Source organism: Scomber japonicus, chromosome 21 (assembly GCF_027409825.1).
Source record: "Scomber japonicus isolate fScoJap1 chromosome 21, fScoJap1.pri, whole genome shotgun sequence".
Taxonomy (NCBI): domain Eukaryota; kingdom Metazoa; phylum Chordata; class Actinopteri; order Scombriformes; family Scombridae; genus Scomber; species Scomber japonicus.
In genome coordinates, this window is record NC_070598.1 from 20992563 (window position 1) to 21019127 (window position 26565).

Genomic DNA, 26565 nt, shown 5'->3' on the forward strand with positions numbered 1-26565 from the left:
TGCATCCATATTTAAGACTCGCATAGCTTACAACATACATGCTAAATTATTATTACCTATAAACCAGCAAGCAACAACAGCATCTCAGCTTGATATTGTCAATAACACAGATAATGCACAGATACTTTTAGTGGGTATCACTGACTTTATATTGGCTTTTCCCCACACTGGTGAAGGTTTGATATCTGGCAACCCTGAGATCAGACGCTGAAGTCAGCTTCAGATTGGGAGTTAAGGGTAAAGTTAAGGGGAACTTAAATAATGACATTTACCAGCTGATTCTTCGTTTTTCACCACTTACTAGTGGAGACTAGATTACCAAGGACTCTCCTTTATTTTATTTGTGGAGAATGAAGAAAAGGGTAATTTCACTGATCTTGTGGCTAGAAATTCACAGCACAATTCCAAGTCTCTGTATTTAATTGGTTAGGCCATGTAGAGCTCCTCTTTTTCACTTCAAAACAAAATATCTTTATAGAGTAGGCCTACATATATATGATATTGACATATCATATATACATATATATATGTATCGGTATCAGCGAATATGCTGTCCAATATGTGTATTATATATATATGTATATTTCAGAATTGTATGTATATTTGATTTTTTTTCTTAATTCAAGTTTAATGTATGTTTTTTTTATATTTATAGCAAATTATAATTATTAAATTACCAGTTTCAGTGCACCTATGTCATTTTAGAGATCATTGCTAACAAAATAATAAGAAATAATAATAAAAAGTGTGTTTATCTATATACATATTACATTATCGGCCAATATATCAATATCGAGATTTTTTTGCTCCCTAATATCGGCCCCTAAAATCATGTATTAACTGTCTAATCCCTTGTCACCTTTTCCAATAGGATCTTATAGGATTGCCTTACAATTCTAAATAGGCTATTCTAAAAGAATCCAATCGAGAAAAGCAAAATAAAGATTTCACAAATCTGAAAGTAAGTTTAAACAGCGTTAAAGCGTTTTTGCTTGTGGTGAAAAAAAAAAAAGATTCAACTGCTAAATATCATTATTTATGTTTCTTAATTCCGCCCCCCTTTACCTACGAATGTGAAGCTGACTTCAGGCCGCCTCTGTGTGCAGACGGAGCCGCGGCTGTGAGTGTGAGTGGGAGCTGGACTGAGGACTGAGTGAGGGCGCTCTTTCGACCACTGCTGCCGACAAGCTTCTCAAACACCAACAAGCTAGGCTGAAATAAACTGACGATTTCAGGTCGCTGAATCAACAAGAAAAAAAACATAGCACCCGTATCAACCTTTCACATCCCACTCCAAACACACTAACACGGCATTGATGGTAATGTATGCAAGGAAACAACCGAGACTCGGCGATGGGTAAACATCTTCTTTTTTTTTTAAACGTTACTTCTACTCAGATTTTCCTTTTCCTCGTAGCTACGCTTTGACAATCCGCCATTTTTTCACTGAAACCAAAATAAAGTGTTTGGAAACTTGAGCTGTTGAAGCACTTTTGAAGTCAGCATTGCCATTTTTAAAGCTTTTTTTGTTAACGAGTGTTTTCTGTTTCTATTTGCAGGTGCGACCGAAGAGATTCTCAGCCCTATCAGGTACTTGTTAGCTCAACGTAGCTTGCTAATAAGATTAAAATGGACACTCTAGTTCAGGCTTCTGGAGACACAACAGGCCCCAGTCAGTGCGGAAAATAAAGGCAAAAGTACACGGTTTTGTTAGAAATGGCGGCCTAAGAGGTGCTAATGGTCCACAACATAAATATAACCAGATAACCACAAAGTAATTTGAATGTTTTCGTCGAAGTCGGCGCTTTTTGGGGGAAGAAACAGACTGAGTTTAAATGCAAAGCTAATGCTAGCCTGTTACTGTTAGCTCGCTTGCTAGCCTGTCCCGATTAGGGCCTGACCGCAATCTGTCATTTGGAGCATATAGCCAGCTGAGCTCTCTTTACATTAAAGTGCTCCAAACACACACGACAAACTAATGTATTAACGACTAGTTAAATTCAAACTGGAGTTAAAAGGTCATAATAAAGGCTAATACTTGCTTGTTTGATACTTGGTTTGTTTTCGTCGCCAACATCAGAAATGATAAACATGTCAATATACATGAGTACATCAACAAATGAGAAGCTGTGGCTATTTAGTATTGTCATAACAGAAAGGCTTAGCAGAGATGAATATGCATCCCTACAATCATAAATCACACAAGCTTAATGCACAGAGATTAGTTCTGTCAATAAACACCTTTAATAAGTTTGATGCTCGAGGAGTTTTAACATTGCTGTGTCTTGAAGATGGTGTTAAACATGAGGGTGACATATATAATACAAATTTATAATAGTGATGACAAAAGGTATTAAATGATTGTGCATCATTTGTACATGCTAGAGAGTAGTGAGGTGTTTTTATTTGTGTCTGCAGACTCTCAAATACTCGTCTAAGAGCCATCCAGGAGGGGACCACCGACATGAAAAGATGCGAGACTCCTCAGATGTCACTCCTCCCTGCAAAATGCTCAGGAGGTCTGACAGCCCCGAAAACAAACACATGGACAGCACAGGTCACAGCAGAGCGAAGGCTGTCCACACACACCGGGCCAGAGACAGGGATGGAGGTGAGACGCTGCCATAGCTGGGCGGAAGATGAGTTTAGATTCAGAACAGATAGCTTAGTAAGTGACAAACAGAGGGGATGTTACTGTTTTTTAAAACCTGGAACTTTAACACTGAAACTGAAGCTTTGTCATTTATTTTGTTTACCCTCAGACATAAGTACAGCCTGCCTCGTGCTTATTTATGTTGTAGCATGAAGTAGTAGGTGTCTTGCTTGTTATTTTGGAGCATAAACCACATGCACTGCTGCTAAAGTAATAACCAGCTAAATTTTTGTTTAATTTTAACCAGTCGAGTGAACCCCAGCTGTCAGCTGTTGATTTGATATTCTCTGTGGTTTCAGTAACAACCACAATGAGCATCTAAATTCTGCTGCTGCAGTTACAAGCAGACACACTGTCCAAGCACTCAAGTGTTGCAGGGGGAAGTAAGTGCCTTTATTGTTGAGGCTTATATCAGAATTTGTTGAGTAGCCTGCCAGTTTCAGTGAGGTTGTAACACTGGAGCAACTTTTTGTTTTGTGGTAGAAGAAGTGCATTTTCAGGGATATAAAGTATGAATTATTGTAGGAGCTTTAAATCTTGATATGCACAAGCTTTTTTCATTCATAGATAACAAAAACATAAGAAAACAAAATGTTCCTGAATTACTGAAAATGTGATTCGTGGAATCGAGCAGTTTCGTCCATGCGTGTGGCATAAAAGTGGTGGATGTGGTAGCATTAATGTGGCGTGGGGCTTAATCATAGTTGTACATGAGTGCTGCATTCGGTTGCTAAAGTTGCATTTGCAGGCACAGTGGTTTTTGTGTTTCATACATGAAATATTTTATAGGAGTAATCTTGCACTGCAGCAGTCACTGCTTTGTGTGCAACACCTCGTGTTTACCGATAACAGTGCAAAATACTACTCAAAGTATTAAATGACTGAGGACACACAGTAGTGGAGGATTTCTCTCACTAAGCCTGGTGGGGTGTTGCTTTTGGGGTGGGCTACTTTGTAAATCAATCCCTGAGAAGCACACATACAATTATTGGTATTTGTTAATAGATTTTAAGAGACAGTGGATGGCTGTTCTGTTCTTAGTTGAAGCTTGTGGTACTGATGGTCTATAGCTGTATTTTTTGAGTATGCATCATAATGATGACAGCTTTGCAGGTGGCACAGCTTATTTTATTATTCTTGCTCAACTATATTGCAAATGATGACCTCAAATTATGTTTCAATAGTCAATTAGTTTTTCTGCAATTCGTAAAAAGAAGAAATCAATTAATTGGTTTCATTTTTTGGCCAATATCGTTCAGCTTTACCTTTTCCCTTTATACACAATAACAACTTTTATTTGCAAAGTGCTCTTCTTAAACTAAAATGAACTCATGACCAGTTTCAATTAAGCCTTTTAAAAGAACACAGTAACTTTTCATATTTAACACAGTGTGTACCTGTATGCTTACTCGAGTCCCAAAAACTGTCGCTGTGCGCAAATACTACTGCACCTGAGTTGCACTTTTGCACATTGCGCTTCAACATCAGTTTGGTCTGTAAATGCTGAAACATCACAGCAACTAGTGTCTGAAATACTTCTCATCAACACACAATAATTTTTCTGCACAGCATTCAGCAGTAACGGGTCTATTTTCATTAGCTGCCGACACAGCTGGAGTGATAAGCGCGTCCTTGACACCGCAGAACTTTTTGGAATAGTCTGAATGTTTGTATTCTGACTGAATTCAAGACAATCTAAAGACACACCTACCAGAACTCAAATGTGAGCTGTTACAGGTTTTAATAGCGCTGACTCTCTGACTTCATATCAGTATTTTCCTGCTTATTTGCAACTCAATCTTCTAGTTTCCAAGTATTTTTCAAGTAAAATGGGAATCAGATTTAAAATGTGAAGAACATGGCTGTTTGTAACTTGTAGCTGCATTAATAATAGATTGAATGACGCGCACAATCCTAAAGGCTTTGCTACCAGTGACGAACAACAAGGAATTGCAACAGTTGTTCCTCGTAGCGCTTCAGATTGTATTAGCATCGTTTAGCTAATTGTTTTGGATGTACTCCCCCAACGTAACTGTTTTGGTTAACCCACAGTACTCTACCTGCCCAGTGTCTAACAGCACACAGAAAGGTTTAGAGACTAACTGGTGAGCATACGGGCCCAGCTAATATTTCTCAGGAGTTGGCAAAGAACAAAACAAAGCCTAAAGGAGAGTGATTATTAGACTCAGGTGGACAGAAACACTCCAAACTCCAAATCAATCCAAAGAAGCCTGCAAGATGTTCAAATAGGTTATTCATAACAACTCACAAGACATTAATATAACAAAAACATAAGATATGCAGCTTGCTGTGGTGTTCTGCTCAAATGCATATTAAACCAATGTAGCTGATGTGTCAGTTTTAGTAGTCTGAATATGCACACATTTTTTTCAATATCATTAATAGTTTAATATTATTAACTTTATAGTCTTGCATCAGGACCATTTGGCATTAAGAACAAGTAGCTTATGGTATATAAAGGTGTGTCTTTCTAATGCATTCAATCAACATTTCATATAGAACTTTAACTGTGCCACTGCTCTAAAAAATCTTTTTAAATGTAGTTATTTAAAGATGTATTTATTAATATTGAGAACTAAACCGAATGAGATTCACTGAGTGGTTTGAAAGGGTGTGATCCAGTAGTCTGACAGTTGCTTTCACACCCAACTTGTCTGGTTCGGATCTTATGTGTTTGTTGGCGTGACGTGGTTCGTCTGGGCTGGTGTGAAAGCTGTCAATCAAACTCAGCTCTGGAGCGGGGAGCTCTCAGTCTGCTTCCCACTGAGTTTTGTGCTTTTAGATGGAAAACTTTTAGCATGAATTCAAAAGCAAAAAATTTTATTGCATCCATCTGCTGATTGTGAACCGTTTAGGAAGCCGTACATGATGACACATGATCACCACTTGAGTGCAGGAAGTTTTCATCAGTTAACAAGGTGAAAAGTAGTTCATTCCCACAGTGACTAGCACATGTGGGTTCATGTAAAGCTGATGATGCAGGCTGATTGTTACCTGTCAGTACACATAACATCTGTTGGTTTATGTGTAAATATATAATTCATCCCTGTGATCTGGACCTAATGAGCTAGATGCGGGGGTGAGTGCAGCCTCAAACCAGAGAGAGGCTAGCTGCACAGTGGTCAGCAACAGTAAACAACCACACTATAGTGAGTAGTGGTCATTTTCCCTCCTCTACATGTGTAGTAATGACCGATATCTTACGGTTTAGACAAAGCTTATTCTGATTCTGAAGTCCTGTTAGAAAATGAAAGCACTTTATTTTAAGGTGAGTCTGTTTTTAAGGATCACCGATTAGCTGCACAACACATCGGCAGCATCATGTAGCATCACGTTATTTGATGTGAATCATTGAACAGAGACATTCAGGCAGAGAGGGTAATTAGTCTGAGCCGGGATTGGATGTGCCGAAGTGTCAAACAAATATGAAACCCTGGCTGCTTATCAGGAAGGTTGACGCACGTCGAGGTGTGGGGAAATAGGACAGCGGCAGATCCTGACATGATGACATGTGTCAAGACTCTGCCTTTGTGTGGGCTCACGTAGACAACAGTAGGTTTGGCGGGCGTTCTGACATAGCTTATACGCTGCTGGTACATGTCGCCCTTCAGAGCTGTGGTTCATGCTGTCGACCGGGCGCTCACTGAATACTGAGGGGTTTAGACAATATTATACAGATGTGTTTTGTGAATTCCATTAAGAGAGCCGTGTCAGTGTGGATGTATTGTGGAAGGAGGGTTTCTACATGATTTTTCGACCATTTTTAAGGTGGAATAATGCTGGTAAACAGACATTACTTCAACACGAGCGTGCACTGTTTTCGTCACTTGTTGACACACACTCATTATTAACAATAGCTCAGTTTTCTTTCAAATGTAGCACAAATTTGAACAGAATGTTCATAAAATCAAAAGGAAAAAGTCCAATTCATGCAAATGTCCATCCACTGTCATTTAAGTATTAGGAGTTGAGTCCAATTTGATTTAGCTGTTTATACATAGACATACACTAACCTTTCCACTCCGGTGAGCATACACACATATTGGAGATGTTTTGATTTTAAGCGCACAGGTTGGTGTCATGTTCTGTGCTGCACTTGTTTACTCTGTGCAGGGACCGTATTTTACAGGATCTATTAACGTTTTGGATGAGAATGAATAATTGAAGTTCGAGCCAGACAGGAAACCGGCATCATGTCTCTCTAACCAACCTAATATTAGTCTTATTGACATGTTTGATCAGTTAATTGCTTCATAACAGGCTGCCTTCATTCATGCACCTCTCTGAATGGATGACAAATCTAACCCTGGAGACAACAACTAGTCAGAGTTTGCCATTTCATATGTCTGGTTTGCATTGTTTTCAGCAGTCCAAAGCAGTGTAATAAATAATACATGTGCAGGGGAGACAAAACGACTTCAGAGTTCTGTTAAGCAGCAGCTGAGTATATAGACATGGTAACCCTTGAATGTAGCTACAGCATAGTCCAGCAGTCTCTCCTGTGCCTCCTCACCACAGTCTGTTAGTTTGTTAAACTACTGAATACTACTATAGTACTGAAATATGGGTTCTTGACTACTTAAAATGGTCAATAGAATAAAGTGAAAACCAAAGATCATCACTGCAGATGTTTGTGCTTATTTTTCATTAATCACTAATTACTAAGAGCTCCACTGTGAGGTCGGTGATATTGTTTCATTAATTGTTAATGAGGCAAATGAAATGAAAGTTTAATCTTGACATTGATTTTCTGTGTTATCACCCAGCCCTAATTGAAGTCATCAGAGATTACCGATCAATACACAGTGGTGAAAATCATTAGGTGCTTGGAAGGGCTTTTTATTAATGTGATGTTGAGCGGATTAGTTCCCGGTGTTTCCATCCCTGCCTGGCTTAAATGGTTATAATCAAAATCATCTTTTTTTCCTCCCCTACAATAATACAAATCAGCTTTTATCTGTTGTATGTAGTTGTTCATTAGCCAGCTGCATATTGATGATAGTAAAATATTCTTATTTACAAGCTGAAGGTTTTATTTTGTACTTTATATTGCAGATTGCTTGTCCACAGATTGCTTTACACTTGTTCCTATGGCCACAGATGCCACAGTGCATCCTTCTTCTCTTGTCACCACAGGCTTTCATTCAAGAAAAGCATGTCTGTGGTCAGCGTCTCTGACATATAATCATCCATATCCCTGTAGCACTTTTAAAAAATGTTGCAGATGTCAAAATATCTTGAAGTTACATATAGCTGAAGCATCTAACAATAGATAGACGGAGCACAGGCGAAGGCGTGCTCTCTGATCGCTTAACTTTTTATTTGACTTTTGATTGTGTTTGTTTTGTTTTCAAATCAGTGCAATAAGAAGTCAGTTGAGGACAGGGACACAGGTGAGGTTAGGATAATTTGTCTTTGCCAAACAGGTGTAGCAACTATTTTAATTATTGCTGTCTTCGTCATCATTTCTTTATTCACACCTCAATTAAAACCATGTACACCTATTCATTTTTGTGTGAAATGGGACACCCTAGGAAGCTTAAAAAGCTTTTTAAGAGGGGCCCAGGCAGTTACATTAATGGACTTGTTCTAAATATCTTTAGATACATTTAATGCAGATATTACACTTTATAATATATAACCCTTATATTCTGGGAGAGGCACTGTGTGAGCTGCGAAACTTGGCCTGTCACGATAACTACTTTTGTTGGACGATATATTGTCTCAGAAATAATCGTGATAAACAATATTACTGTCATTTGAAGATCATTTTATACCACTGATACAATGATAATATAATAGCATAATAATGCAATTTCTATAAAAACACAGACTGCCATTATGGTTGGGCACAGAGTTATTTACCTTTAATTCTTCTGCAGTCTCCACTCAGGACGTACACAGTGAGGAATGGAGGACACTACTCACTTAGCCAATGTGACATGAATAGCCTCTTAGCTGCTAATGTGGCAATACTGAGGCCATATAAGTCAATCATAACTACTTTATTGTATGATAATTTGATAATTATTGTGACAGGTGACAATTATAAGAGAAACATGATGAAATACTAGAGAATCGTTTTAGTACAGGGATCCTGGATCCACAGATTGTCGATTTAGAGCTCTGGAGACGGCCTGCCTCAGAATCCCAAATTCCAAAACATGACTGCTGTTTACAACCCACATGTACAAACCAGCAGATCAGACTATGGTATAAAATTCCCCAGAATATACAGACAAGCCTGTGAATGTTTTGTGCTTTAAAAACATATTCACCTCAAACTCACTTTGCAGAAACAACATTTCATGTTGCTCTCTTTTCTCTGTCCGCAGTCAACTTTACAGTCTCCTCCTCCTTGCTTGAGGTTTTTCAAATCATAAAACTGCCAGCGCTGCGGTCGAAACTTGTTTATTGTTTGACATTTACAAAAACACTTGGGCTATAAAGATTGATGATGCGAGTTTGTGCTTGTGTCCTCGTAGTCGTGCTAGCAGCAGGGCTCTCAGGACGGCAGGGTCGGTCAGTCGCTCGGTTCATCCACACTGAAATATCTATAGCTACACAATGCATCAACACCAGATTTGGTCCAGACATTTTTGGAGACCAGATGATGGCGATCCAGACCTTTTCCTCTATTTACATTGTTGTGCTGTGATTCAACAGGAGATCATGGCACCAGCTGACATGCCTCAAAATGTACAGTCTGACACAGATTGTAACTATGACTTTATTAGACTCATCTTACACAGTGTTGACATACAGTACAGACAGTCAGCGTTGGTGTCTTGTTCTTTAGGCTCTGTGCTTTAGTTTGAAATAAAATAATGGATATTAGATTAAAAAGCCATGCTATGAAAAAGCTATGTAGGAGACCGAGTCCTTTTGATACAAAGTGTCCAAAGTGTAAGGGGTTAAAGCATAATTGGATACATGTCAAACAAAATCACCATGTTTAATATTTAGTGGACAGTTGTTTGCAGTTTGTTTGTTCTTCCCTGGTGATGCTCTCCTCTCCATTACAGACAGCTTCAGCTCTAGCTCGATGTGAACTCTCTCTACTGTTAGTCTGGTCCTCAGCAGACAGAATGCAGCTCAGTCTGGTTGAGATCAGAGACTCAGCCAGTCGAAGATATTCCACCTCTTCACCCTGAAAATGCTCTTTGGTTGCTTCGGCCGTATACTGAACCGAATGATGAAATGTCATCCAATTAGTTTTGATGCATTTGAACTCACAGCATGCTCCTGTATACCTCTGCATTCATCCTGCTGCTTCATGTTGCCAGTGTGCACTTCCATTGATAGCTAAAACCCCCATGTTTAGATGAGGTGCTACGCTTTGGGTCATGAGCTTTTCCCTTTTTGTCTCCAAGCTTTCCTCTTTCCATTGTTTTTGGTTTAATTTTAGTGTGCTCTACATTTGTTTTAGTATGTTTTTCTGAACTACAACCTGCTTTTCTGTTTTTGAGGCTCACCAGACTTGCCAGGGATTTACATCTTGTTGGTGAATCCTCTGAAATTATGGTCAAGTCTGTTCTTAATTGTTGACAGGGAAACGGGTCCACCTACATCTTGGAAAACATCATGAAAGCCTCTTTCCTTACTAGGGATGGGCATTTGAATACATTGTCTTGATCGATCATCGGGAAAATTAACGATCAATTATCGATTAATCATTATCTTTTATCTTAAAAATGCCATGATACCGGACGCTTGTAAAAGCAGCTGAGCCCGAAGCTGTGAACCAAACCTCTTCACATATCAATCAATACAGCGCTCTTAAACACAATTGAGCCTCTTTTAGAAACACTTCCAAAAAAACAATCAAATCTAATAACTTAATCAAAAAACAGAATATTACTCCGGACTGACAGTTTTTGCCAAAATATAACGTTAAAGGACTCCAAAAAGCACCCAGCCAAGAGAGAGAGAGACAGAGACAGAGGTAGTGTTACTTCACAATTCTGCTTATTTAACTACAGCCTCATAAAACAACAAGAGTGACTCACCTAAAGGCTACAGTGGTGACTGTCCACTGCTAACAAAGTAAAGTAACTCCAGACTACTGATTCTTGTTGATTAGCATGTTAGCATGCTCAGGGGTCAGTAAGCACAGCCTGGTGACAGTCAGTCCAGCAGCTGAAACGCTCTGACTGGACCGAAGTAGCCGAGATGCAGAGGCATTGTGGTGCTATCCTGGGTAGCCTGGTCATGGTACAGGGTTTACAATGAACTCCATCATTTTTAGTTAGAAAAGGTCCCACACCAAACTTAGCCTTGACCTCTTCATGTTTACGATATCTACGGCAGCTGGTCGGTAGCTGAACCGTTTTCTCTGTCAAATATCGCCCTCCGTTGTCTCATTTCTGCCACGTAGTGAAATTCATTGCATTGCTTCAAGATAAGATTTGTGATCTTTGGTCTTTTGCCATTTTCTAGTTTTTCTACGTGCAACAACAAAAACTAACTGTCCAAATACTGTCAGTATATAAACCTTCAGGACTGGTGTTGGTGCATAGATTTCAGGCACCATTACATGTTGCATCATAATGAAGTTTACCTTGTTGTTTTGGCAGCTTTTACCAACAGGAAAATGTATTCAGACCTTCAGTTTACTTGAGGCAGCAGTGAAGGTGTAGTTCTCAGCCAGGCTTTTTACACATCCAGTGTTATTGTTATCAGCTGTTACTGATGTGTTTTTCCTCTCCTTGTGTTTTTCGTTGCAGGGACCAGTTATTCTCCACAAGAAAACTCTCACAACCACAGTTCCCTTCATAGCTCCAACTCACATTCTAACCCCAGCAAGACCTCAGACACAGTAAGTGTTGCCTCCGCAGCAGCACGCAGGACTAAACGTTTAAATAGCCTCTGTGCCGCGGCTGCTTTCCAGTAAATTCACTTTCCAGTAAATTCACTGTCCAGTGTTCCCGTTAGAGTCAGTTTGCTGTGAGAAAGACAAATATTTAAACAATACAAGTTAGCTTTTCCATCAGGTTAATGTGATAAGTGTCCAATAAACTGGGCATGCTTATTAAGGCAACGTTTATTTAATGGCTGCAATTATCACAGATAATCAATAGTTATACTGTTAGAGTTGGTGCCTGCTAAAGAATACAGTGAGCTTTCATGCATTGTTTTCTTATAATTGTCTCATATTAAGGAAACTGCTGTTGTTAACTTAAATGACTGTTTTTGCTTTTTGTTTTTGTTTTGAACACCATAGGTGAAATAAAAATGGAGCATTAAGATGTGTAAAATGTTAACAGAAGGCAGGTAATGAGCAGTCTCTATACTAAAGGGTTCCAGTGGGATCACCTCAATGATCTTTAGCCGTCTCCGATACCGATATAAACCTTCCCTCCCCACACATTATAAAAAAGCATCTCTGAGAACCACTCCAGCTGCAGCTATCTTGCCTTCGACCCAAATATCTCTCGTACATTTCAGCTTCTATTACAAGCTCTTGCATCAGAAGCCCTCTAAACACACGTACAGGCACACTATCGCTTCCCGTCTGCTCCTGTCCCTAAATATTCTTTTTTTTCCTCCTTTTTCTCAGCCTTACGAACCCGGCGACGACTGGTCAGAGCACATCAGCTCATCCGGAAAGAAATACTATTACAACTGTAGGACAGAAGTGTCCCAGTGGGAGAAGCCCAAAGAATGGCTGGAGAGGTAGCTATAACCCATCTAATAGTACACACTTTATTATCAATTAGTGTCACACAAAGGTTGGATACATCATTCTTGTATCTTGTGTGTTTCACAGAGAACAGAGGCAAAAAGAGACAACAAAGACAGTTGTCAACAGTTTCCCCAAAGACAGGGACTACAGAAGGGAGGCTATGCAAGCATCGGCTGCCCCTGGCTTTACTGGTGCTAGTAAGTGCCACACACACTTTTATAACACACGTTTTCTTCACCTGTTCTTAAGCTTTAATGAATCACACATGCTTTGTTTACATATCTGCAGGCTGCAAAATTATGGGAAGTGGATGTAGGAATTTTACCAGACACGCAATAGATTAACGTTGTTGTTTTTTGGCTGTGAGAAAAGCAAATTTTTCCCAGCATTTGTGTGGTGGCTGGTGCTAATTTAATACCCTGTGTTATCTGTATGCTTAGTTTTTTATCTTTGCTGGATGAGAGTTCTTCGATCTTTGTTGCCATCTTTCTACAAATCTACCTGAAATGTTTTGCTTAAGCATTGTTATTGTTTAGTCACTGATGATTATTGTTGAGCTGACCTTTTGCTGATGGACGCTAAAGAATCACTTACCAAAAGACTGAGACTACAAATATCTTCACAGTCACATGATGTTGGTACTCGCTCACAGAATGGATAGTTGCTCTATTCTCCATTAGTCAGAAGTGAAATAGGAAAAATGTCATTCTCTTACAAAGCACCTTACCCTTGGAACATTAGATTCTTTACTGCCACTACAACTGTTCAAAGGCCTTATCAGACCTTGTTGTCATTGATTATAAATGCTGTTAACTTCACCTTCATCTTATCTTTTTACTTTATTCATTCATCATTTCATTTTCTCTTTTTCCCTACTTAATATTGTTTTGCATTGCTGTCCTCAGTGGTCTTTTGAGGTAAAATAAAGGTTAATAATCTGAACTGTCCATGCTAATGTGGTTTTAAGCAACATGCTGTGACTGTATAATCCATCTGATGAGGCCATGATGGAGTGAATCCATTACAGTCTGGTCCAGTTACTGTGCCAACAGCTGTGATGTTGGATTGTGTGCTGATCATGTTGTTGCCTCTGTTGTTCAAATTAAAGTATGGATTCAGGTGGATGGATGGATAGACCAACACCCCTTAACCAGTTTATAATTAATGTGTTTAATTTAGAAGAAAAGTGGTGGTGTAGCTTTTGATTGTGAGAGCTGTCCAGTAGTCAGTGGTCAGAGATAGCTTGTGTGCCCTGGTTAGCTCATCCTTCTTCCCCTCAAAGTGTTTCCAATGTGTTTAGTCACAGTAGCTCTCGTCTCGACGGCAGAACATACTCCTGCTGGAGGTACTGAACTGGCTCTTTCAATCCCTCGCCCTCTGACTCTCTGACTAGCAGCATCGCTCTCACTCATTCAGTACACCAACTGGTTGATGGCTTAATAACAAAGTAACACCCGCGCTGTTATTACAGATGTTACAGACTGTATTCACTCTCCTCCAGACCTCTTCTGCAGAGTTCTTGGTACCCACATCTTTTCATACACTATTTCATCCACATTTTAGTTGTTTTTTCTTTCTTCCATTTCTTGACCCTTTTCATTTAAATTTCATCATCGTACTGCTTATGATGAATGTTGCTGTTTTTGTAGTCTTTAGAACAATTCTGTGTTCTTGCAGGATTTTGTTGACATGACCATAATTGTCATCCTTTCCTATCGCTCTGAAAGTTGCTCAGTCGTTCATTATGTCCTCTATGGCTTCTAAAGAATATAAAGTTTATGTTGGAAGTAGTCGCTGTGTTGTCTGTTCTGTGTAGGTTTCAGCAATCTGAAGTTCCCAGCTTTAACACAGAAACACACACCAGGACTTTTGAAATCAGAGTTGCTGCGCTGCTCTCGCCACAGGACATTTTGTTTGTCCCAGTCTGTCATCATGTGGACATGAGGGTGCACAAACTACACAGCAGACCTCAGATGAAGTCGAGCGGTTACCAGATTAAGCCCCTCGGAGAAATTTGAGACCGGATCAAACTTTTAAACAATTCAACAAAAACGTGGGAGTAGTCACTGCAGGGTAGAAGTGCGCCAGTTGTTTTGTGTGTGACGCATCCTGTCCGAAACACATGTGGCATATGTATCAAACTGAAGAGCATAGCAAGCAGAGAAGTGGCACATGTGGGATTGTTACGACCGGCTCCAGGCCGCAACAAAAGAGGGAGATGTACACGGACTGAAAATCAAACAATTAACTTTTATTAAAGAAGGCTAACAAAAACTACTAAGATGAGGTGTGGAAGTCAGTATCAGTAGTGTCTGGAGGTGTAGGAAAGCAGTGAGAAATATGTGGTGCATGTTGTCAATGTTAAAACAAGATAAAGAAACACAACAAAAGCAGACTAAGGGTGGTGTTGGCTGAAGAGCCCAGCACACAGATCATCTGGGCAGGCGGCTTAAATAACTTGGGGAACACTGGCCAGGTGTTCCCAATGAGCTCGTCAGCTGGCACCCTGGCTCCGCCCAGCCAAGGACCTGCAACAGACAGACCATACACAGTACCAAGGCTCTGGGGCCGTCACACCCCCCCCCATAAAGTCAGGGTCCCAGAGGGAACCCTGGCTCCTAAACAACCAACCCACTCTGTCAAATAAAGCTATATCTAAACCATCAGGTCAACCCAAAATTTTACATAAGCATAAACTACAAAATGAAATATGAATACATATATACACCTACACACATGCATATATATGCAAACATATATACACACATGAACATATACAATAAAAATAAAAAAATAAAAAAACACCTCACCGCTTCTGCTCCACAATAACCCTTAAACCCCCATCTATCCTCAGCAACTGGATCCTGGAAGCTGATTTTAAGAGAAGAGAGAGAGCCTACAGGAACATGGAACAGAACACAGCAAAAATACACAATAAATATCATCAGTCACATGGAGCACGAGACAACGCGTCTGCCACCACATTGTCTCGTCCCTTGATATGGCGAATGTTAAGACTATAGGACTGGAGCAGCAAAGCCCAGCGAATCAGCCTCTGGTTGGGACTCTGCAGAGAACTGAGGAAAGTCAGTGGGTTGAGTCTTCGATTTCAAAGCATAACAGTCTCTTCTCCAGTGTCCTCGTTTATGACAATAATTACAAATTTTGTCAAAGTCATGCCTACCACGTTCACTTCTCTGCTCCAGCACAACAGGTCTTACTGGACGACCAGACCAAGTATCCCCGGCCGAGGAATTTTCCCTGTGTCCGCTGCCACCCCTAACACCAGAACACTCCCCACCGTGTGTCAGACCATAGTCATCCGCCAAAGCAGCGGCTTTAGCTGCCATCTTAACTGAGCGCTCATTAATGTAAGTAGCAATGCGCTCTGGTACAGAGTTTTTAAATTGCTCCAAAATAATCAAGTCACGCAGAGCCTCATAAGAATTAACCTCAGCTGCAGCACACCAACGATCAAAATGAGTGGACAAATCACGCGCAAACTCCAAATGAGACTTGTCACCTCTCCTCACACTCCTAAATCGCTGGCGATACGCTTCAGGAACCAGCTCATACGCTTTGAGAACAGCAGACTTCACCAAATCATACCGCACACAATCACTATTACTCAAAGCAGCATAAGCCTCCTGAGCCCTGCCGGTTAATACACATTGCAACATTAATGTACAAGTGGAATCCGGCCACCCCCGAGCCTCAGCTAGCCGCTCAAACATGGAAAAGAAAACATCCGGATCTCTCTCATTAAATTTGGGCACAAGCCTCAAATCACCCAAAACATCAGACTTTGCCAGAGTCCCACCTGAAACAGGGGGATTGTCAGCCAGCAAGACATCAGCCGCAACTTTCCCCTCACTAATCAAAGTGAGCCTCTGCCTTTGCAGTTCAAGTTCTGCAGTTCTGATTTCAGTTCTCATTTTCTCCAAAGACACCACCTTCTCCATCTCAATACCCTGCCGCATCTTTTCCACTGCAACTTCCTTCTCTTGCTCTAACTGCATGCGCAACACTAGCAACTCCTTCTGTTGTTCAAAAGTCAAACCAGCAGCACCAGGACCCACTATGACAGGCGGAGACAAGTCCTCCGTGCCCCCGGACGCAGCAGCAGCCTCTACAGTGCCCAACACATTCATTTTCGTCAAATTCACCTTCAAATTGGCCCTCACAGTCTCTTTAAGCCTTTTGTCACCAACATCAACCTCGTAATACTCAGCTATCTTAACAAGCTGATCCCTTGTGCACTGATCCAAAAACTTCTCTGATGGCGACTCTACAAACGCCCGCACAATTTCCTCCATATCTACCAATATTCACCTGAGAACAAAAGAATGCAATGTGTTTGAAAACCACCAGTGCGCACCAGAGGAATAGGCAGCCTCAAAACGGAGCTTCCCCGCTAGCTGACTACCTAACCAAAAATCTAACTATATAACTCCCCCCCTAGTCTTCATGAGGCGTAGCGGCGGGTACTTACGCACTTAAAGCCCGCTGGACCGAGAGAGGCGACCAGAAAACCGGCAACCACCCCGGAGCCACGGAAGTGCTCCCGAGCAACTTTAGGGAAAAGGGGAAAGGAAGCTCTAACCGCCGTACCCCAACACTACAAACCCCCCCCCGGCGAAACCCAAAGGGGAGACACCGCTTACTCCTACAAGGGGAACCACTCCTACGGAAAAACACAGGTGGATCAACACTTACCTTCCTTTGTCTCAGCGAACAACAGTTGCAAGGCGAAAAAACACTTAACTTCAGCTACAAACACCAAAAAAATATGCCTAAACTCAAGGCCTCAAAGTACATCTCCCAGAGCGCAAAACTTACCAAATAAGGCTACCTACGTCACAGCCAAAAAGGGGAATCCCTCTCACCTGACGTCATTTTCACATTAGGGCGCACAGGCTGTCTCCACACAGCCACTCAAACAAACTTACCATGTGCCCTCGTGCAAACAAAGCGCTCAAACAAACCAAATTACTTTAACCAAACTAACAGACTAAATCCATCAGCAAGACAGAAAAAGTACAACAAAACCCGGCTTTCTAATCAAAATCGACGAGCCCCCATTATGTTACGACCGGCTCCAGGCCGCAACAAAAGAGGGAGATGTACACGGACTGAAAATCAAACAATTAACTTTTATTAAAGAAGGCTAACAAAAACTACTAAGATGAGGTGTGGAAGTCAGTATCAGTAGTGTCTGGAGGTGTAGGAAAGCAGTGAGAAATATGTGGTGCATGTTGTCAATGTTAAAACAAGATAAAGAAACACAACAAAAGCAGACTAAGGGTGGTGTTGGCTGAAGAGCCCAGCACACAGATCATCTGGGCAGGCGGCTTAAATAACTTGGGGAACACTGGCCAGGTGTTCCCAATGAGCTCGTCAGCTGGCACCCTGGCTCCGCCCAGCCAAGGACCTGCAACAGACAGACCATACACAGTACCAAGGCTCTGGGGCCGTCACAGGATTTAAACCAGCCACAAGTAATGTGGCAGTAAAGGAACTTTTACCTCACTGGTATCAGACGTGAAGTGAGCGCTCCACAGAAATGAAAACTAAATATGATTGTTAGAAAGATGCACAGCAAAATGTCCTCAATCAGCTTATAGAAGCAAACAGAGGGCAGGGGGTTGTGGTAAATTATAAACTTGGATTTGAACTTGACATTCAAATAAAAGTAAAATCACAACAGGCTGAAACAGCAGTTCTTCTGATATGTTGTTCCTGTGTCAGTAGTCAGAGACAGCTGCATCAACATCATTTCCTCCTCCTCTGCTCAGAGACGAAAAGACTTCTTTTCATTCCCTGTGAAGCTCCATTAATGACCCTTATTGCATTAATGGTATAATTAGAGGCTGTGGGCAGCTTTCTGTGTGTATGTGTGTGTGTATTCACTGCCTCTCTCCTGTGTTCTCTCATTGGATACTTAACCTGTCTCAGACTGCCCTAACAAAAGAAAGAGAAAATAAAACATGTTTGAAAGCTAAGAGTCGTAACCTCTGGGACAACTCATGACGTGGTGTCTCTGAACAGCTTAAACTAGAAGACCTGTCATGATTCTCTGCTGACTTGATTGTTTTTATTGTTTTTATGTCAGATTTGAGCCGTTTGTCTGGCGAAAGTTTGTTACAGTCTGCTATATCCCTAGTTGCATGGCTGGATCTACCATCTGGACAAGTGTCTAGGGACCCCTTGAGCAGAGGGGGGGGGGTCTTCTATGATAGGAGAACAAAAAAGTTAACTCTTTTTTACAGAAATACAGAACAATGCTCGACTCACTCTTTTCTTGGTAGTTATAAATGCTTTCAGAAACTTAGTATGTCCAAATGAAATATAGAGTTACAAAATCTGAATTTCCAAGAAAATTAAGTCTCATAATTGACTGTTTTATTTGTCAATTTGATAGCTGGGCAAGTGATGATCGGTTAGGAGGCAACAATGCACTGTCAAAGGTCCCTGGGGGTACTGATCCAGCCCTGCCTAATTGTAATTCTGCATATCATAGTGGTGACTACTCTCCTGCTAAACAGGAAGCACTCAGCCTTGTACCACAGTAGCCACAGAATATTAATGAATACCTTAGCTAAAGATGTCTTCCATTGTTATAAGGAAATCATGGAGGCTGGTTTAAGGCAGAATATTTCTACAACACTGTGGCACTCCTCTAAACATAATGGCTCCTGCACAGTCTGTGTCATCTGCTATCTGAGCTATTATAGAAAAGACATCACTGTTTCTGAATTCCAATTAAATACTCCCAAATCTACTTCCTCTTAAAACAGAGCCACTCATGTTGTGATGATTGCCTGAAACTGTTTTGCTCATGAATGAATTCTGTTGAAAGATACATAGACTCACACAGCAACCATAACATTACATAATACAGTCACAGGATATAGCCACAGTGGGAGTCTGTGTTCATTTGCTGTGGAAAGTTAATGTTGATACTGGAACACGTTTCCCTTTTTGATATGACGGCAGCAACACTTTTTCTGGGTTAATTTTCAGCATGTAGTAATAAAGACTTAAGAACAGACTGAGAGCAACATGCTTGTAGCTCGGGCTCATTGCTGTTTGTGAGGCCTGTAGCTGCACCAGTGAGCCCACATCAGGATCTGTGCGTGTCACATGTATTTGACGAGGTCGACGTGATCGTTCCTGCCCTCCAGTCAAGATGTGTTAAAAATTTAACTGAAGCTGACGCAGAGCTCTGCAGCGGTTGTTTACAGGGGTCCGCTTACATAAAGCAACTTTTTTTTTTTTTTTTTTTTTTTTAAACCTGTATCCACATGCCCAGTTTAAAAATACATATACAGCTGGTATGAATGGAGCTGCTGTTTGTGTAGCACAGAATGAATGAGTTTACAACCTTATCATAAGAGAGTTATCTTCTCAGTTGGAGATTTGATTTCTGAGCGTGCCCGAGATGATGTAATGACCTCCTCCTCCTCCTCTCTGCTGCCCTCACAGAGTCAGCCCAGGTGGAGAAGCCCACAGCTACCCAGTCCCAGTCCTCATCCTCAGGCTCAGGGAGCTTGAACCCGTCATCGGGACCCCCCGGGTCGTCCGCCTCAACGGTTCCCGTATCCCCGGTCCTGCAGTCACCCGCCCCTCCGCTACTCCAGGACCCCACCCTGCTTCGCCAACTCCTCCCAGCACTTCAGACTGCCCTACAGCTCAATAATGCCAGCGTGGACATGGCAAAAATCAACGAAGGTGAGAAAAAAATTGCTAATTTAACACAAACGTGATGCGTTTCTGTTGCATTCATCCGACTGCGGTAACTTTGTTTGATGCTGCTGGTCTGACTGCTCACTGTCAGAGGGTTTGACATGAAGTTATAATCTGTCCACACATCTGAGGAGGCTGCTGTTGGTCCGAGTTCATCACTGAGTGCTATATTGTCCTGTCCTGTTAGTGTTTCAGTCTGAATGTTTGGACTGTTTGCTGTGAGCCCTCTGAAACCAGCAGCCATATGAATGACAGGCCCAACAGACAATGTTTTGCCACAGTGGACAGCTTAGTGATCCCATCACGCAAACCACTTGCCGAGGTGGTCTGGGACACATCTGACCACATGTAATGTCAACATTAATGAGTCCAGGTTGTAAGAGGAAAATATGTCCCCAATGCAGATGTAGCAGTTGTTTTGGTACGGGGTTGGAGTATCTGAACAGTTGGAATAGCTTGTACATGTATATTAGTTCTTGAGACATGTTTATTAGCTCTTTAGCACTATAAGCAGATCTGGTGTTTGTCTGACTGACATAATAACTGTGAGCGGGGCCCTTTGACCTTCCAGCTGAAGTGATGCAGGCAGCAACAAAATCTGGACGCAAGTGGTCAGCTCCAGACGCATATTAATGCCTGATATAAACAGGGCCCGAGTCCTGGCTCTATTGGGGTGAGAGAAAAAAGCAAAGCACTAGCAACGGAGCACACCAATCTACCAACACACATACACACAGCAAAACTTTTAAGCCAACTCCAGTGTGGTGGAGAAAATAACTTTGTCCACAGTCTGTTTTAATCTCCACAACTCTGTGTCTGCTCACAGTTGTGGAGAGTCGTGGTGCAAACTTCCAATCACTTCTGTCTTTTTTCTCTGATCATAAGACAGTGAGTGGGACATTGAACTGGAATAACACCAACACCTTCTTTTCTATTCATTGAAACAAGAGTCTGTTGTGAATTGATTGTTGACACAGAGTAGAGAAATCAAATTATGAGACTCCCATCCCTCTTGCTTTATGATCCAAACCATGAGTAATACCCCTCTGGAGGTTATGTGATACACAGTTTGTCTTAAAGGTTAGTGGACTTTGAAAAGACTCTTAAGGGTGTTTTCACACCTATAGTTGCTGTAGTGCTTTGGTCTGAATTAGTGATGAGTTTCTATTTAGCTGCATTTTGGCTGTGGGTCGGTTTGGTTTCACACAGACTAAATTGCAAGTGAACCTAAATGTATCAACAAAATCAGCATGGGAGCTGTCACTCTGTTCATTGGAAAGAAATGTGGTGGGGTTTTTTCTTCTGGGAGAACTTTCCAAAATGAACAAGCAGAACTGGCATCTCTTTATAGTTGCAGCCATCACTTGGACCACAATATGTGAACAAAATGGTACATTTGAACGCACTTCAAGGCGACTTGCAAACAATGTGTTGCTTCACATGAGTGAACGTGCTGCCTTCAGTTGGCTGATGAGGATATGGAAACATATTTCGTCAGTACTCCAGCCTGCATAATGCACGGGAGCTGGTGCACAATGCAAAATGCACAATGTGTCCTGCAGTTGGGTCAGATCACATTCATACCACAAACAAATTTGTTTGTAACTGGACTGATGCCACCTCTTGAACAAGGTCTCCGTCCTGTATTTTTGGTTCACACCTGAGTATGATTGCTGCTTTCGCACCTGCACACCAGCTACAGTTTGTCTAGCAGGTGAATACAGAGAGTCAGTGCTCTAATGTTGGGCTGCAGCCAATAATTAACTTCATTTAATTCAATTAAAAATGGCAGTGTGTTCTTCTTCAATTAATTGTTTGGACTATAAAACAGCAGTAAACAGTAGAACCATGTCCATTACAGTGTCAGAGAGCTTAAGGTGGCGTCTTCTGTCTGGGTTCATAATCATTAACCCTGTGAGCATTGCATCCTGTGGAAACATGAAGTATGATGTCACTATAACCTTTTGAAGCAAACTGAGTCAGACTGTAAATATTTCTATGGGCATATTGACTGTGATGCAGTGCAGAAATCTTAGTAATTGTACAATTTAATTTGTCAGTGCAAAGAAAGTAACTGTGTGTTTGCTTCTCTACAGTTCTCACAGCTGCAGTCACACAAGCTTCATTACAGTCGATGCTCCACAAGATCCTCACTGCTGGACCATCAGCTTTCAATATCACTACTATCCTGTCTCAAGCTGCTCAACTCTCCAACCAAGGTAACAAGGTCCAAATGTGGTCATGTACATACAGTATGTTGTGTAGTAGTTACTGAAAACAACTACCTGTGATCTCTGTGTGCGTTCCCTTTCAGTGATTTAGTAGTAGTTGGTAGATGTTAGTAAGACTGTATTGATCTCATATATCGTCATCTTCTTTCTGTCCAGCAGCTCAGCAATCAAACCAGTCACCAATGTCATTAACATCAGACGCGTCGTCGCCCAGGTCCTACGTCTCTCCGAGGATCAGCACACCACAGACCAACGCCGGTCCTCTTAAACCCCTCCTCAGCACGCAGCCCGTCATCTCACAGCCAAAAGTAAGATACACATTTACATTGTCCAAAACAGCAATGTAGAGTGTCCACATGGGTGAATTTTGACACATTCTTCTTGGGAGAATAACCATCACCAAGTACAAATTAAATAATGTGTCTTAATCATTTGAAGAGGTGATGATTTTTTTGTTTTTTTTTTAATGTTACGTTCAGGTGAGCACGCCAGCAGTGAAGCAGGCATCTCATCCCCAGCCAACATCCCAGCAGCCCCTCACCAGCGATAAGCAGCACAGTCACGATGCCACCACGGCCTCCCCGCGCACCCTCCAGCGCCAAGGGTGAGTCCAGCAACACAAGCTCAAGACAAGACAAGAGAACAAATGTGAAAATATATCTTCCTAAATTTCACAGATGTTAAATTTGTTGCTACATGAAACTAAAAGGGTTGCTACTGTAAATCGTTTCACATCCTTTATACTCTTAGCCAAGTAGCATGGAAGTGCTGGAAAGCTGCTAAAAGGTAGGAGAGCCCATTCTCATCAACTCATTAATGAGTCTTTACCAGTACACAGCTGCTTCCAGACTGCAGTCAGTCTTTATTGTGTAGTGCTGTGCTGCCATCTGCTGGTCATTGATGGAAGATGGAGCTGTTGTTTTCATTCACTGAAATCCTTCATGATGGTGAAACAATTTCCAAAAGAGAGACAATTTATGGTCATATGAAGGAGGTTAAGCCTATGTGAAACAAACTAATTGCAGTTTAGCTTTGATTTATGTAGACACACATAATGTGTAAATATTTAGTCATGTTAGAGCCATGTTGTACATTGATGTCCACACATTAAGCTTTGTTTTTTGAATATTTGTAAACATTCCTATTTATGTTCTCATTTAAATAGTTTAACATTGAAATGGCATTTATTTCAAATTTGGATTATTGTTTAGTTTCATGTGTTTAATGACATTATCTTGCATTTATTATTATATTTTTAAGGTTATATCTGTGCTCCATTAGTCTAGCCTGCTATGGGAAGATTCGTCAATATTCTTTATAGTATGGTTTATGCAATTTTATTCAGTCTTTGACTCCAAACCTGCCCTCATACAAACCTATTGTGTTTGTGACAACTGTGTAGACCTGTGACGCCTAATGCAGTGTTTGCTGCACGAACTACAAGCTGCGATGCATCTGATGTGTGACCTGTGTAGTTTAACTGTTATCCAAAGTGTCTTTTTACATCCAGTCTCTTCTTTGTTATACTTTCTTAACATTGCTGCTGAGAATGAGATGATTGGTCTTGTTTTGAAAGGTCAGCAGTTTCTCTGTAAACATTACTCTCCCTCCACCTGTGTGACCTGCAGCAGTCAGAGGAGTCCCTCCCCGGGTCCCAACCACGTCTCCTCCGGCAGCAGCAATGCCCCCAACTCTGCCTCTGCTACCCCTGCCTCCTCATCATCCCGGCCCACCTGCACCTTCACCCCCACCCTCGCCGCCCACTTCAACGAGAATCTTATCAAACATGTCCAGGGTTGGCCTGCAGAGCACGCAGAGAAGCAGGTATGTACCTCCTTCATTTCACTGAAATCTACCTTTTTAAATGGAGGACAATTTAATTGTGTAGTGATTTAGTGAACTACAATCATCAGTATGTGTTTTGTGTGATAAATAATTTTAAAGGCATCAAGACTACGTGAAGAAGCTCACACTATGGGGAGCATCTGCATGTCTGAGAACTGCACCGAGCTCAAAAACCTCCGTTCTTTGGTCAGAGTCTGTGAAATACAAGCGACATTACGCGAGCAGAGGTGAGAATATAGCAAGGCGAACAACGCACACCTGCTGACATGTAAAGTACACCTCAATCTAAGAACACACATGACTCATGTGCCTTCTCTCTCTCTCCCTCGTACAGGATACTGTTTCTGAGACAGCAAATCAAAGAACTTGAAAAGTTGAAGAATCAGAATTCTTTCATGGTCTGAGAACTTCTGGTGGCGGAGTTCAACTTCTGGTTGGGGAGGGGTCGGGGAAAGAGAGGGGGAGTGGGGGAGGGTAGAGACCCATTGCACATAGTCGGAGGCTGGAGGGAGAGCAGTTGTCGAGTTCCTCTTGAACCCAGTCTTAACACACACAGGAGCTGCTGTCGGTTTTGGCTTTGGACCGTTTGGGGCTGGGAGAACCAAGAGGGAGAAAACGAAGAGCTGGGAGGAGGAGGAGGGGGTGATTTACAAGACTGTGGTTTTGTAAAAACCCCATGGTGGGAAAAAAAAATGTAGATTTCTTGTAGATGTTATTATCTATGTTGTAAATATGTTTTGTAGATTGAAGCCATGGAAAGCCATGCCTATCAAAGCTTTTGACATCCAAACTAATCAACGCCTAGGCGGCTACATTCATTAGCTAGCCTGTTCCTTCATGTTAACTCGTCCGCAGACTTTTAAAAAAAAAAAGCTTCATTTCGTCAACTCATAGATCATTGAACCATTGAGCATGTACGTGCGCGAATGTGTGACCCGCATGTAAACAGAAGGATTTTAGAAGCCATTTATTGACACAGAAGCCGAGCATAAAGCAGAACACACTGGCGTCTCTCCTCAAATATTGATAACCGATGAGCGTCTGGATTCTTCTTCTTCCCTCCCCCCTCAGGGGTGAACTGTAACTGTAACTGTAATGTCGCTCTCAGGCAGGGTAAACATCCCCCTTCTTCCAAAGCAGGTCTAGCATCAGCGCTCCCAATGGTTCAGTGATCTATACGCAGCTTCTGGTGGCCCTGCAATTTCCTCCCCCGGTCTGAGAAAAGAAAAAAAGAAAAACAGTGCCTGGTGGTGTGGTGGAGTGAGTGATTTTCAAAAAAACAAAAAAAAGGAAAAATTAGAGATGGTGTGCTGCTTTTTTGGACCATTCCCACTACCCTCCCCTGGCCTCAGCCCTGCTGCCCTGCCACATCCTCTCCTGAGACATCAACACCTCTCACACCCTCCTTGTAGTTTTTTTTTTCTTTTTACTTTGTTTTCCAACCTTTTCTTTTTGTTCCTTTTTTCTCTTTTTCTCCCTCTGAATATGTAATGAGCTGTACTTTTTCAAGCTGAGGTGGTACCACTGGTTCATTCCTTTTTTTGTACAGTCGCTACCATTACAGTGGAGTTTTAAGAAGAGGAAGCCAAATAATAATAAAAAAAAAGGTTTTATTTATATAAAAGAGTTGTAGTGACGAGCGTTAAATATGTTCTGAATGATATCCACAGTTTTTCATTTTGCACTCGGTGGTGTTACCATGAAGCGAGTGAGCGACAGGTCCAGGCAGAGGGGGGAGGGGATGCTGATCACCTCTCAATTCAGAGCAGGGCAACGAGGTCACAAGGTCAAAAAAATGTGAAATGTACGTATTGTAATAAACATGTTAAACTAAAGCGAGCACTGGTTATTTTATTGGAGTGTTAGGTTTGGTTCATACGCTAGTGCCTTGTTGAAAGTCTTAAAGTGTCACAGCCTCATTTGCCTACACCCCCCCCAAAAACGCAAATGTTGACTTTTCTTTTAACCTTTTACTGACCAACCAGATCTTCAACAAGCATGTCATACACAGGGTTGTTGTTTTTTCTTCTAGCACATCCCCTCTTTTTGTCTGTTCTTCACTGTTGAAGAGCAGGGTCCTAAGCTGCAGAGGCCTGTTGTTTTTTTGTTTTTGTCCCACCCCCCCAACCATACTATCTATGGAGTCTATAACTGAGCTGCACCACACATTCAGTAAAGGTGACCACATCATTGCTTTGTATATTGTTTCCTTGAACTATACTGACAAATGAAATAAAATATGCCTCTCCAGGGCCGTGTTTTGTTCTTGGGTTTTTGGGTAAAGCAGTGGTCCTGTAACCCCCCCCCCCCCCCCCCAACAGCCAGATCACATGAACTCAAGTACCCCTTCATCCGCTGCATTAAAACATCCCTTATGAATGTGA

At 41.5% G+C, this 26565-nt stretch overlaps 1 protein-coding gene across 2 annotated transcripts; it reads left to right on the top strand.

Moving 5' to 3' along the window:
• Positions 1 to 1149: 1149 nt before the first annotated feature.
• waca (WW domain containing adaptor with coiled-coil a) lies at positions 1150 to 26565 on the top strand. 2 transcript variants are annotated; one of them, XM_053342485.1, is made up of 13 exons: positions 1150 to 1357; positions 1560 to 1590; positions 2419 to 2611; positions 11401 to 11492; positions 12234 to 12349; positions 12444 to 12556; positions 19845 to 20090; positions 22202 to 22324; positions 22493 to 22644; positions 22816 to 22940; positions 23965 to 24160; positions 24281 to 24408; positions 24516 to 26565. In XM_053342485.1, exons 1-13 carry the CDS (start codon positions 1317 to 1319, stop codon positions 24583 to 24585), a joined length of 1626 nt encoding a protein of 541 aa, XP_053198460.1. In that variant the 5' UTR covers positions 1150 to 1316; the 3' UTR covers positions 24586 to 26565. The 2 variants fall into 2 exon arrangements, with proteins under 2 accessions (XP_053198460.1, XP_053198461.1); XM_053342486.1 differs by having other exon boundaries at positions 22496 to 22644.